Source organism: Cygnus atratus, chromosome 3 (genome assembly GCF_013377495.2).
Source record: "Cygnus atratus isolate AKBS03 ecotype Queensland, Australia chromosome 3, CAtr_DNAZoo_HiC_assembly, whole genome shotgun sequence".
NCBI classification, from domain to species: domain Eukaryota; kingdom Metazoa; phylum Chordata; class Aves; order Anseriformes; family Anatidae; genus Cygnus; species Cygnus atratus.
The window spans coordinates 81,581,301-81,594,582 of record NC_066364.1 but is presented as its reverse complement, the minus strand read 5'-3'; the positions used below and the strand labels follow the sequence as shown (position 1 = coordinate 81,594,582).

Genomic DNA, 13,282 nt, shown 5'->3' with positions numbered 1-13,282 from the left:
CACCAAAAAATGCCCCGCTCTGTCCACAGGTCTGAGCTTCTAAACATATCAGGGGCCAGCACCAACCTTTGGCATAACAAAGCAAAACGCTGCTTAAGCTAAAGCTCGTTCAAGCAACAGTTTATTAACCTCAACTTGCTGTGATTTTTTTTATTTATATATATTTTTTTCTGTGTGTTATTGCATCTGTTTTTAAATCAACAACAAAATTTGCTTTTAAACAAATTCGCCATGAACAACTCATTAATCACAAAGATTCCATAAAAGATCTTTTTTTTTTTTTTTTTTTTTTGATCAGTAATATCTACAAATTTCTTGATGAGTTTTTTCATCTCTGGTTTACTTTCCAACCAGAGATCTATAAACTACTGTCGTGTTGCTGTTAAAAATACTTTTCATTTCACTTTAAGATAATCAAAGCAACAACAGCAATCCTTTTAACTAATTAAATTAATCCTTTAATTAATTTGAGAGAAGTTTGAAATTGAAGAATCATAGTGAATCATTCATTTTACAGCTAGGACACAAAAATTCATAAGCTCCATTCCTCAGTCTGTCAGTGCAGTCCCTCTGTTAATAGTATAAAATAGCAATACTCATAAGAGATGGAGTATTTTGCATAGAAAAACCTACAGGCACACTATTAATTTTTTCTTCTCTATTAATGCCCACAATAAGCTTTAAGAACTCCCCAACAATGTAATTCCAGGCTGCAGCAAAGGTGACCCTAACTCATACAGGGTATCCACGTATTCTGCAAGCCTAAGCTAGGACCTGCTGAGTCTGTCCTGAAACAACAAGCTTCAGACAAAGACACTTACTCTAAATCCTCACGGAAGAAGCAGAGATTTTAAAATGCTTTGAGCACCAAGGATTCCTTTCCTTCTCACACGCAAACTACTGCATTAAGTTACATCTATGTCAATACCGGGGCCGACTTTGAGGCTGTGGGGTTCAAAGAATCGCTGTACCTTAAGGCATCAGCCCTTGGCAATTTACTTGGTAGAATCAGCTCTGCAATAGCATCCCAATAAAATGCAGGCATTTCTCAGAAGTTATACACTGTCATGAAAGCATAACCTTTGTAATTTGCCCAGCACCGGGCAAATCAGCAGTGACCATCTTGCTAGAGCTGACTGCAAACCCTCCAGCTTTCATGCACAAGTGATACACCATGCTCAAGAACTTAAGATAAAGCTGTGTTTTTTAATCGCTTATTCATCTAAAGTCTAAAATGAAAAAGGCAGAAAAATCCCAGAAAAAAAAAGTACAAATGCAGTTTCTATGTTTAGACCATTTCCTTTCTTCCTACGTTCTCTGCTTCAAAGCAAGATCGATTACCTACTGCAGATGAACTGAGACCTCCACTATTATATCTTTTATTATTTGTATTTTGATAGCAGCCACCAACACATCAGTCACAATAAATTCCCCAGAAAACACATAGGCTAAATAAGAAAACAAGAAAGAGATGGGCTAACATCTATATCAATGCAGTATGTTTTATTATAGTTACTGTAATACAGTGTACTGCTGTAAAACATTTACTTCTGTGTGCTAAAAACATTTTTCTATGTTTAAGTAATTTAACACATCTTGAAATACACCTGATTTTAGTATTGCAATCTTTCATTTGCTCACCACAGTGGTGAAAATAAAATAAAAACAGATATCAAGATGGCACTATAGAATCAAGAGAGACAACATGAAAGGTACAAATTAGTGGCAAGATGATTGTTAAGAACAGTGTAACAAGAAAAACAGACCAGGCAAGTTGTTATCTTATGTACAGAAGGTAGAAAAAAAATGCAGTAAAACTTTTGCACATTTTGGAACTAAATGATTTTCCTTTCCAAATCAACTGCCTGAAGTAGTAATTTCCTTAGATTTTTGCAACTAAGTCTTCTTATATGTTTCATAAAACTTTATGGTTCTGAGTAAATAGAAAACATGTTTAAGCTTTTATATCTTGTACTACCTTCTCCCTCTCCAAGGTTTGCTTAGTTTAACATGAAACTCTCAAGTAAGTAAAGTTTTTATTCAATCCAGCATTAGCTTAATTACTATTGCCCTCTGATTGTGCTCTTTAAAATGCAAACATTTCATAAATTAGGTGAAAATTTGTGCACCGCTTCTTTTTTTTTTATTTTTCAATATCGTTACTATTTAGCTATAAAGATTTATTTTCCCATGGGGGGAAAAAAAAAGAGTCACTTGAGATTAATTGATACGAAGCACAGAGATTGTTTTAAACTTTACATGACAATTAATTTGAAGTTAGCAGCTGGTTTAAAGCTCACTCTAAAATGGGAGTAAGTATCCCATATGGGACTGCACCGCTTACACAAGCTGCTTCAGCTTCTGTAAGCTTATATGTGCTTAGATCATTTCTACAGATAACCATATTAAAAATCTACAAATATTAGAGGAGCCTGGCACTACAGATTTACTGCCTTCCTTGCTGTTCAGAATGATAACCTGATTTAGTTCAAGCTGGATGGTCTCTTGCTATAGGGTGAAAAAGGAAAGAAGAATAAATCACTCTAAGAATTAGGTATCTCTCTAAAGTATTCCAAAATTTTACTAGCGCTAATCCTGTCACCATCTTCTGGCAGTCATATTATCTTCAAATGGTTTAAAGTAGAATATGATATTAGGATTCCATATGAAACTGAATAGGCATAAATTTCTAGCAAGAAAAAGGAAACTGTATGTATACCAAATCATACGATTTCTGCACACAGATGCATACACATACACAAACATGTATGGCATTATAGCTGCAGATATGCAAAATGCACACACATACATATGCACGTACGTACTTTTGTACAGAATCTCCTCCCTTTCTCTGAGTTTTGTAAGTAAAAAGTAAAATTTATAAAGCAGGGAGACAAGTGGATTCTCACATCCTACAGCCCCCACGCAACAGTTACCTCTGCAAATAACCTGGAAGAAGCAAGCTGTGCGGTTTGGATGAGCAGACTCTATAATACTCTAACAAAAGAAAGCCTTACGCTCCCTAGGCATGATGCAGAACTTTAGGCTGGTCGGGAGTCTCAGTTTCAGTATGAGTTTGCTTAAGCAGAACATCTGCCAAATGGCAACGGTCATCTTCTGTTGTACACTGATGCTTGGAGGGATAGTCACCAGAAATAAAGCAGTGAGAAATGAAGGATGGTAGGCAAACAAAACTATTGCGATAAACTGAACAGAAGTGCTTGGAACACAGAATGGGAAAGAATGAGTCTTGTTATAATGACAATACTTTTAATTATATATATATATTCAATGAAAAATAAACTATTAGAGAGAGAGTAAAATACTTCCAATTAATGGAAGTAATGTAATGTTCAAACTTAATTCCCTTGAGGGTTTTACTGTACTATTTTACTTAGCTTAATGTAATTTAAATTATAAACAGAATGGTTCTGTAAGCCCCCAGAGAAATGTATTTTATTTATAATGTATTTCCTTTGAAGTGGTTATGGAAATCATGCTCTTCCTGAAGTCTGTATCTCACATACCACCTACAGCTGCAAACTAGTCAGTCCTCACAAGTTAAACATGATCAGCCTGGTGAAGTACGTGACAAGAAAATCCAAGGGTTTTTTTAAATGCCAGAGGAAACAGAATTCTGAAATTCCAAAAACTAATGGTCTCCCCTCCAAAAAAAAAAGGTACTGAAAGATCTTCATTGACAAAAGTCAGGGGTTTTAGAAGCAATGGAATTCAGACATAACCAGTCCACTTCAGCTTTTAATACATGTAATGAAATAATTGTTTACACTATACTCTAGAGGGAATTACATCTGAAAACAATTATATTTTGTATACTTAAATTTAAATTTGTAAATGTTTCCATCCTTCATTTAAGTAACAAATTTCATTCTAGGATAAAGTATACACTTTCTCTCAGGATTCATATTACAAATGATTTGTGTCACCTTTCTTACTACAAGTAATTCAAGTATTTTATTTATGAACAAGTGAATATGAATGAACAAACTGAACCGCAGTCTATGTGCTCCCTTCACCATCAGTAGCCACTGCTTGGACTCAGTTAAATAACTACAGCCAAAAAAGGAAATTACCTGTATAAAATTGATTTCAGCCATTAATCATGTCTTAAAACCATAATAGCACCCTATACCTCATGGACGAATCATTAACTCAACACACTAGCCATAAATATACAATGATCTGAACTGTGATGCTTCCCCTGAAATAATGTCAAGCCAAATCACTTCAAAGGGGAGTTGTTTAAACAGGAACAAAGCAAGTAAGCAATGTAAGATCTGGATGCTTACATTATGAACTCATGACAACTGTATTCACAAGCTACATATGGTTTGAATTGGTTATTCTTTTTTTTTCAAGCCTGATCTTTTCCTCTAACCTACTACCAATTCTAAAACTAAATGAATAATTAAATAAAAATACAAGTTCTCATTAGGTTTGGGTTTAGAGTTTGAATGATGCTTCATGGGATAATGAAGAAAAGCAAATATTTCTGTGTCAAACATTGATGCTCTAGAGTTAAAAGCACAAACTCCCTTCAAAGTAATAGATTTTGTTGATTTAATAAAGTTTAAAGAAGATATTTAAATGTACAGAAAGAATCTGTATCACGTTTATTAATGTAAAACAAACAAAACAAAGATGAATGAATTTTAACACTATTTTTAAAAATAATCAACATGAATATGTTGCTGTACAAACTTTCTAAGAAAAGATATTTCCTCTATCTCCTTTCAGATCAGCCATTATCTAGTACAGACTCGAAAGTTACCTCAGTTGTCTTGGACTTTGCACTTCATATTAGAGAGCTGATCTGTACCACAAATTTTGCAGACATCTATACTTTTGCTAAAAGCTACTGGAGCACAAACATCTCTTGGTGTTAAATGACAAATGCTTGTCATAGTGACCATTACCCCTGCGTTCAGGTATGATTTTTTGATTCTGACAGTCCAAAGAGCAAAGCTAATGTACCTTTGTTAAGTGAAATGATGCTGCTCCTCTCAACTAATGCAATGTGTTCAGATGAGCTGACAAATTCTGTTTAATGCAATGCACCTTTGTGGGTGGTAAAGCACATTACTGTATTATTTCTTCATACATATAATCCCTGAAGAGGTAGCACAACAGTGTAAACAGAACGCAATCCATTACACATATTTACATGAATGGCTTTGTTATTGTTAATTTAGTCTCAGAAAAACAAACAAACAATCTGATATTCATTTCTGGCTTTCTGAAACCTATACTAATATGCTTCTTGTAGACTGGAGTATACGGTTTGGTGCTTTAACCCATTACTTTATGCTCAGTGTTTCCACACTATCATATTACAGTCTAAGCCACAAACACAACCTTACAAAGGGAGAGAGGTGTGGACTGTAACAAATTTTGCAGAAATGAATTATATGAAGCCAAATACTTTCTTTGTTACTTTCCTTTTAGGCTAAAACTGAACACAGTTGAATTCTAGTTCCTTTGGGATACTCTGAATTTCAGCATCGATTTAAAAATTCCTGTCAAATGATAGTTGTGCCTCTGAAACCTACAGAAAAGACACTCTCATCAGACTCAGTATCCAGCATAACGAATGTGTTCTGGGATTGCTTCCCTGCCCCTTAGTTACAAGCTGAGGAAGATTTAGGAAGATTTCCACCAAGGAACATGACTCCCATACATGAAATGTATGTGTTTTCAGTATTTTATTCACAGAACCTGTCACCTGCAAAAAAAACTGTAAGTCTTTACCATACGCATAACACACACAAAAACTTCTAAGTAAAGCGGGAATATGGCCAACACAACATTAAAGGTAAAAACAACTGTAACCGAATATGGCCAGCTGTGTAACAGCGTGCAAGATGTTATGTCCTAATTTCACAATATGAAAGCAGGATAAGCCTTGCTTCAGGAGTCATCTGAGCCACTTGTTGCTATAAAGATCCAGCTAGCATGCTACGCAAATGCTTTTCTAAGATGTCTTGGTTAGAAGATTTCTCAATACAGACAGAACTGAGTGACTGAAGTCCCAACACACTCCAGAAACAATCACAATAAACTGTCAGTGCCACAGTCCCTAAAGCAAGTATGTGAGGAGAGCAGTTTTCTGTGTAAGGAGTGGGGCTATATGTGTAAATACAGATCATCTAAACCACTGCTACATACCCATGTTTACGGTTCATTTCCACAAAATCAGAAATACAAAGCAGGGTGGAAGTTTTACAAAAACATGTTAGAAATGTGAAAGAAACACCAAATACAATGCTAATGCTGTAGCATACCAATCCACAATTCATGTAAATCATTTTAAATGCCACTGCAACTGAGTCATAAAACAGTGTAACATACAAGGGAGAAAGCAGACAAGTGATAACGAATGCTAGCAATTTATCTGGAACAATTTAGTTCTTTGCCTAGATTTACTTTCACAGGGAGAAATGACTTGCTGAAAATAAACTCAACTACTATACTAAAACCAGAAGGGAAAACAGCGTTTTCTGGAAATTGAATTTTCCTTGTTGGATTATCATCTCTACTATAGCAAGACTGAATTATTCTGCAGGTAATTATCCTGGAGGTGAAATATGGGCTACATTTTCTGTTTTGTCTGAAATTCACAGAAGACTTGATGGTTTGTGCAGAAGCTCAAGATAACTAGCAGGAATAACCTGAAAGTATCTTTCTCTCACTTACCCAAACCATGATACTGTTGTACTCTTAAAACAGGCACAGAGGTTCATTCATGCAAACCTGCTCGGCCCAGTTCTTATTCTGCTAACTCTGCAGTTGTAATAACAAGAAGCTCAAGGTTTGCCAACTTCTTGAGAATTTATTAAATTTCTCTGCTGGGTTTTGTGCCTAAGCCAAAATTTGAACCACTGCAGCCACTAATGTTACTATAGTAACATTACTGTAAGTTAGCTCAGGTATACCTACAGGAACGAGAGGCATCACTGTTCCTAGCATTCACAGCATCTGGAAGTAGATGTGGCAAGTAGCCTAAACACTTATGTATGATGGTCTACAGCTGCATGCCTGTTCAGAATAAAACACATCACAAAGTTAGAGGCCTTACTCGATGATTTTGTGGTTGATAAATTCCAAAAGAACCTGACTTAGCAAAGTGAACACCGTTACCAAAAATCAGCTGTTTCCTGATATGCTCAATACTTGGAAAGACACACTGTGGATATATATATTTTTTTGAATTTTACCTACATGGTCCAGTGAAGAACATCAACGTGGCTGCTTGGATCAGGCACTGTGTAGCTCTGTGAACTCCTCTTTTGGAAACAAAACTGGTAGTGTGTCAGCATGTAGGCTGTGAACAAAACAAAAGAGAGAGGAGGAACTATTAGAATAAATTGCAGACACATGGCAGAGACAGACATATAAGCCCAAAGTAACCCTCTGGGTCAAGAGAAAACAGAAGCCTTTTTTTCTTAAACAAAAACAAACAAACAAACAAAACCACTAGGCTGAAAACAGTAAGAACAACTCAAGCCTCCATGTACTGCACAGATCTGGAACACTGGTAATAAGATGGCACTGACAAGCATTTGGGTTGCTCCCACCTACCCCAAGGGGCTACATACAGTCACAATGATTTCAAATGATTTTTCAAACCCAGTGACCAAACTGTGGAAAACCATTTGCTTACGACAATACAAAGAAGTCTGCAGCTGAGTCAGCAAGGGAGCCTGTCTGGTTTGTTCTTGGAAGCTGGCACCTCTGGATGCACAGGGATAGGGACTGCTGAGCCTGCTCAGACCCCGGGAGCAGCTCAATGCACGGGCAGTAATCAGAACTCGGCTGTACTTTTCTTCCCCAAATGCCGTCTTTTGAAATAACCAATTTAGAAAGAAAGCTGGTTTGGAATACTAATTTTCACTCCAAAAGTAAGAAAAGAGAAAAAAAAAAGAAAAAGAAAGAAAAAGAACCCTCTAATACATCCCATATATTATAGTTTCAGCTTCATTTAACATACTGCTGCTTTCAAAAGCTGTCACATAGAGGAAGCAAGAACAACAATAATTAAAACCTATGCAACACATTTTCCTCTGCAAAGGTTGTAAATTCCTGAAGTCAGAAGTGTAGGAGGATTAGCCACTGACTACTATGTTCCATTTCATTAGTTCTAATTAATGCCAAGTGGAACCATGTGCCGTTATTATCCCATTTATTACATGCCATTGCAGCCTGAGGCTTCTAAGCCCCTTTGAATAACTTAAACACAGAAGAGTGATTCTGAATCAACAGATGCTCCATGTGCTCGCTCAGTGTTTCAGCCTTTATCAGCGTGCCAAGAGGTTTCACTCCCAGGTGTTAAAAAAATGAGGCAGCAGACCAGAGAGAGTGCATTGGCTCTACTGGATGCTTAGTTTTTCAGTAAACAACAACAGAACCAAAAAGAGCAAGAACGAGACAGGCTATAAACAAACAAGGCTGGGATGACGCTCCAATTCATCTTCAGAAGGGAAGGAGACAGGCAGTAGCTACCCACGTACGCTGTTGCACACCAAAACAGCCTTCTGCCACAGCTCTGATACAGCACTAGTCACAAAGGTCTCTCCCTCCTCTGGTACAACACTCTCTGGAGGACGGCCGTTCCCTCTGCTAACTCCGCACAGCCCAGCAGTGAAATGCGTCAGGAGGGAAGCGAATCTGCACATGCCCTTACGCCGCATGAAAACAACAGATGCTGTATTTGCAAGAATGAATGGAAAGGAAGCAGACCCAATGAAATGCAGCCAGGAGAGAAGGAATATGCATTAACTGTCTTACAAACAGTGCCATGCAATCCTTAACTGGAAGGAGCCTGGACGCATCAGCGTGGCAAACCCCTGTGCAAGAGCATGCTTTGATACCCTCTTCATCCAGGTCAACATTTGGCTGATGGAAGGTAATTCTAGATCCACCTCCTGAAACAACCAGTAATTTATTTTTCAAGCCGCTACTTGAATGCTCTGTTCGTGCCACTACTCCCAGCAGACCAGGCAAAGGAAGTGCAGCACAAGGAAACACGTCTGCACCTAAGGTCACCGAGCAAAGAAAGCAAAACACTGAGACACGGGCAAGGAGAAGCCAGGGAGCTCACGCTCATCCTTTAACCACCTCCCGCCTGGAAAGGGCTTTGCCTCTGCAAAGTTACGGATAAGCACCGTAATGATTTTGCCAGGGGTTTGTTAGGAGGACTTGACATTTTAGCCCAGGAAGGGTAATTCCACGCCTTTAAAAACACAAGTTCTGGTTTCAGTCCTTCACTCCAGTGATGCAGCAGTGCCTCCATGTCACACCAAACCTCTCATCTGTCAAAACTGCAGCTTCCATAGCATGTGCTTGTTATCGAGGTCTCTGAAGGTCCCCAGTGAAACTCTTACATGCCATTACCCAAGAATCAACAATAGGAATTCAACATTAAAAAAAAAAAAAAAATCAACCAATTTGTATAGATGAAATATAAAGGACGAAAAGTATTTTTTATTCACACTATGACTGCAAAACCAAAACTAAATAAAACAACCTGCTTTATGAGCAAAGCCAGTTTTAAGTCACTTTTAGATCACTTTTAAGACTGAAAAACAATTTAAAATGGAAGCCTCCTAGGTTAGCTGAAGAATGATGGTTTCTAACAATTATAACTCAAATTTTAATAATGCTTAATAATTTCCTTCTCATCAAATTATTGTTTTTAATTAGCAATAAACTAATTCATTATTAAATTAGCTTTTGAAGTTATTCTGAATAAAGAAATTTCTTCCCAGTCATTTTTGACTACATTTTAATTTTTTGCCATTACTACCCAGAATCCAGTTTTCCTCCTTTAACCATGCAGATAGTGAAAAAGGGCTTTGGAATTCACTGCCCCAATTTACAATAAACTAAGATTCCTCAAAAAAGCTTGTACTGTTTGCAAATCCAGCAATGTAAGTAACAACTCTACTCACTATGAAAAACAATCAAGACTAGTTGACCATTCAGCTTGTGAAGAACATCAAAGTTCATTTGAAGCAACCATGTGAAAGATTTATTCCCACACATCTTTCTACCTTGGTTTAAAACACCCAGAATAAAATCAGGAAGATGGCTGATCTGTATTTTACATCTGGAAGTGAGTGATGCCACTTTTTGTTTGAACCATTCTTCTATGCTGATACAGTTCGTTGGTCCTCTGTTAACCTTTCTGGAAGACTTGTCCAAAAGAAAATAAAAACAACACCCCACAAATCCCACCCCAGTTTTCAGCATGAATCCTGGACCTATTCAAGCCAACAACAGCCACTCTGACAACAATGGATATGTCTGTGCTAGAAAATTCAATTTGAGGGATGCTTCTGGGCATTGGTCCTTGATTTCTACCATAAATTGCAAGACCAGTCCTTGGACATGATTTGGGAGGCAGCATGGCTGATGAACCTGAGTTAGGGTGCAGGTATAGGGGCACATTATGGAGAAGAAGGATTTGAGTTTTCTGCTATTACTAACACATCTGTGATTATGACGCCTTAAAAGATGCTGCTATCTGGACAGGCAGCTCTCTGTATTCCAGCTCCAGAACTGAAGATTGCATTTTATGACTTTTAGGATTCCTTTCCCATACTCATGTGAAACCTGATCTAAAACACACAGCGCACCTGTGTGAGGTCTTTTGCTTTTAATTTAATTTTGATAAAATCTCACTAGAGACAAGTGTCAGTAAGACTTTTAAATAAGAGAACTACTGTGGGAAGTAGAAGTGTGGATACAGTAATTTCTGCTTTGTTTACTTGATAAAATGAATTGACATACATTGACTCTGCAGTGTGAAATTGAATTCCAATGTTTATATAGAAGAGTATCATGAAGCAGGTTTCTCACTGCCAGAAACAAATTTCACAGACTGGTAAAACCTGTACATAATAAGGTATGAATTTCACATGAGTTTATCAACAAATAAAAGAGATCTCCTGGGTCTTTATTTATTTATTTTTTTTTTTTACTGAACTTTGGGCAATTTTAGTCTTGCTGTGAGGAAAAGAAATGAAGGTCTCAAAACTTTGAGAGATTTAGTTACATATTTGCATTTTATTGCCTAAATAATCTATTAAGAGAAAAAAACAACACTACTACACATCACATTTATCATACTCAAAAATGCCTACAACTGTCTACAGGTATACCTAAACAGATACAAGGCACTTCAGTAGTTTTATGGATATAATACTGATGACTTTACAAGATCAGAAAAAGGCATAATACAACAGCTACCCTGCAGCTTCTGTTTTCAGTGGACTTTAAAGGGCAGAAAATCTTCTGAGTCTTGAGCTGAAGGTATAGAAAAGTCTTCAAAGTGAAAGAGGTATCTCTGCCTGGCACTTCTTCCACTGGATCTAATTAGAAATAGGTTAGAATCAGTCTGGACAAGATTAAAGCTGTATGGTGAGAGATTGCAACTGCAATGTTTATAAGCTTGAAAAATACCTCTGTACTGATATGGAAGGAAAAGATGCTACACCTAGTTCAGGACACAATTTCCTGTTGGAAACAGTCTTTTTGTTGTTGTTGTTGTTGTTTTTTATTTTTACATTTTTAGAGTTTCTCTTTTACCTTCAGGAAAAAAAAAATCCATTTACAAAAAGGTATTTTTCTTGTACTGTCTACTTAACAAATAAAACCTGTTTTCAAGTGCAAGATGCCTATTTCACTCCCAGACAGTATATGCCCGTATGCAGTCTGTAAGAATTTTTGAAACTTGAGGTACTACAGAAATGTACAGCTTTCTAATTAGATAACACAATAATGACCCCCGCTCTCAATATAGTAAACGTGGGTCATGAATTCAGAAGATAATATGGGAAAGTCATTAAACTGCATTAAAAGAAAAAGAAAATGTAACTTTAGAGATCAAAAATGAAACAAAATTGTTTACATATATGTGACAATACACTAGAGAGAGATTTTCAGAAATTTTCATAATTTGTTCAAAAATTCTACTGACAATGTCTTTGGTCTGAACTCATTGCCTGAATTTTGGAGACTAGACCGGCCAAAATGGACTTTAAAAGATGTACAAGATTATTAATTTTAACTCCATGTTTGCTATGGAATTGATCTGTAAAATAATGAATCACTTGATATGTTCAGGGATCTCAGTGACTACCAATGGTCTTCTTGTTTGAACTCCAAAATAAAAGGACCATCTCTCTCTAGCCCTAGCCCAATAAATGTTAATACTATATGTCATGTTGAATTGCTTTGAAAGGTTACATGAAGGAAGCCCAGCTCTACAATATCTGATAAATTGGTGGGAAGAAGGCGGCACAAACTCTTTCTACCAACTTTGACTTGAAAGACAAATTAATGTCTTGTATCTGTTCTAAACACTAATTAGAAAGATAAGCTCTTCCTATATTGTGCACATTTCAACTAAGTCAGCCCACTTAACCAAACCCACTTCTGTATTTCTGAAGTTGTGGCAAAAATCCCATAAGGTCAAAATAAGAGGAGAATTTAACGTCACACAACAGTCCATTCAACTTGCTCAACTTTTTATTTTTTGATAATGACTGAAAACAATAATTTTATGCTCCTTTAATCTAGTTTAACTGAGAGAAAAACTAATAATTAGTGTCCCAAATTTAGACAACTTTCCCAAACGTAGACAACTTTCCCACTGAAAAGATGTTAATTCATAGCACTGACTCAGCCAAATGTGTTTCTGTTGCTGAATAATTATGTCAGAAAGTTTTGTTTCATTTTGAGGTTTTTAGAAGTATGGTGAAACAAAATCCAGACATCTCAGGTATAATTTTAATTTGGTAGTCCCACAGCTCAAAAATGACTGTCTAGAGATATCACATTCATTTTACTGCAGAATAGTGACTTCAGCATTTTATTGGCAAATTTGAATAGCTATTTTGCAGTTATTGTTAGATCTGCTCAGCCTGAAAGTGTTCAATTCATTTTACTTCACATACAAATATCTAGTAAGTGCACTACAGTGTCTGAAAATAAATAGTTGAACAAGCAGTTAGGGAAAAAAAAAAGAAACAGCAGGAAATAATACTACTAAGGAAAGTACTTCAGTTTAACTGTTCTTTATTACTTGCATTTTCTATGTAGCTGACAATCGTGAAAACTTTTTAAAATCTAAGAAGTGTTTAGAAACTCTCTTAGACTTTAATTCCTTCAGGTGCTTACTGATGGCTGACTTCTTGCACCTTTGTTTTTTTAAGAAAACAAAGATTTTTTTTTAAATAAACTTTTCTTAAATGTCATGTAT

The 13,282-nt window shown here is 36.4% G+C and overlaps 1 protein-coding gene across 1 annotated transcript in view; it reads right to left on the bottom strand.

The window, feature by feature from the left end:
* The window catches only part of CHRM3 (cholinergic receptor muscarinic 3), a 126,072-nt gene extending 118,735 nt beyond the window's left edge, over positions 1 to 7,337 (bottom strand). The window contains exon 1 of the mRNA XM_035560692.1: positions 7,240 to 7,337. Within this exon, the coding sequence (XP_035416585.1) occupies positions 7,240 to 7,337 (98 nt within the window). The remainder of the gene's footprint in view (positions 1 to 7,239) is intronic.
* Between the last annotated feature and the right edge of the window lie 5,945 nt (positions 7,338 to 13,282).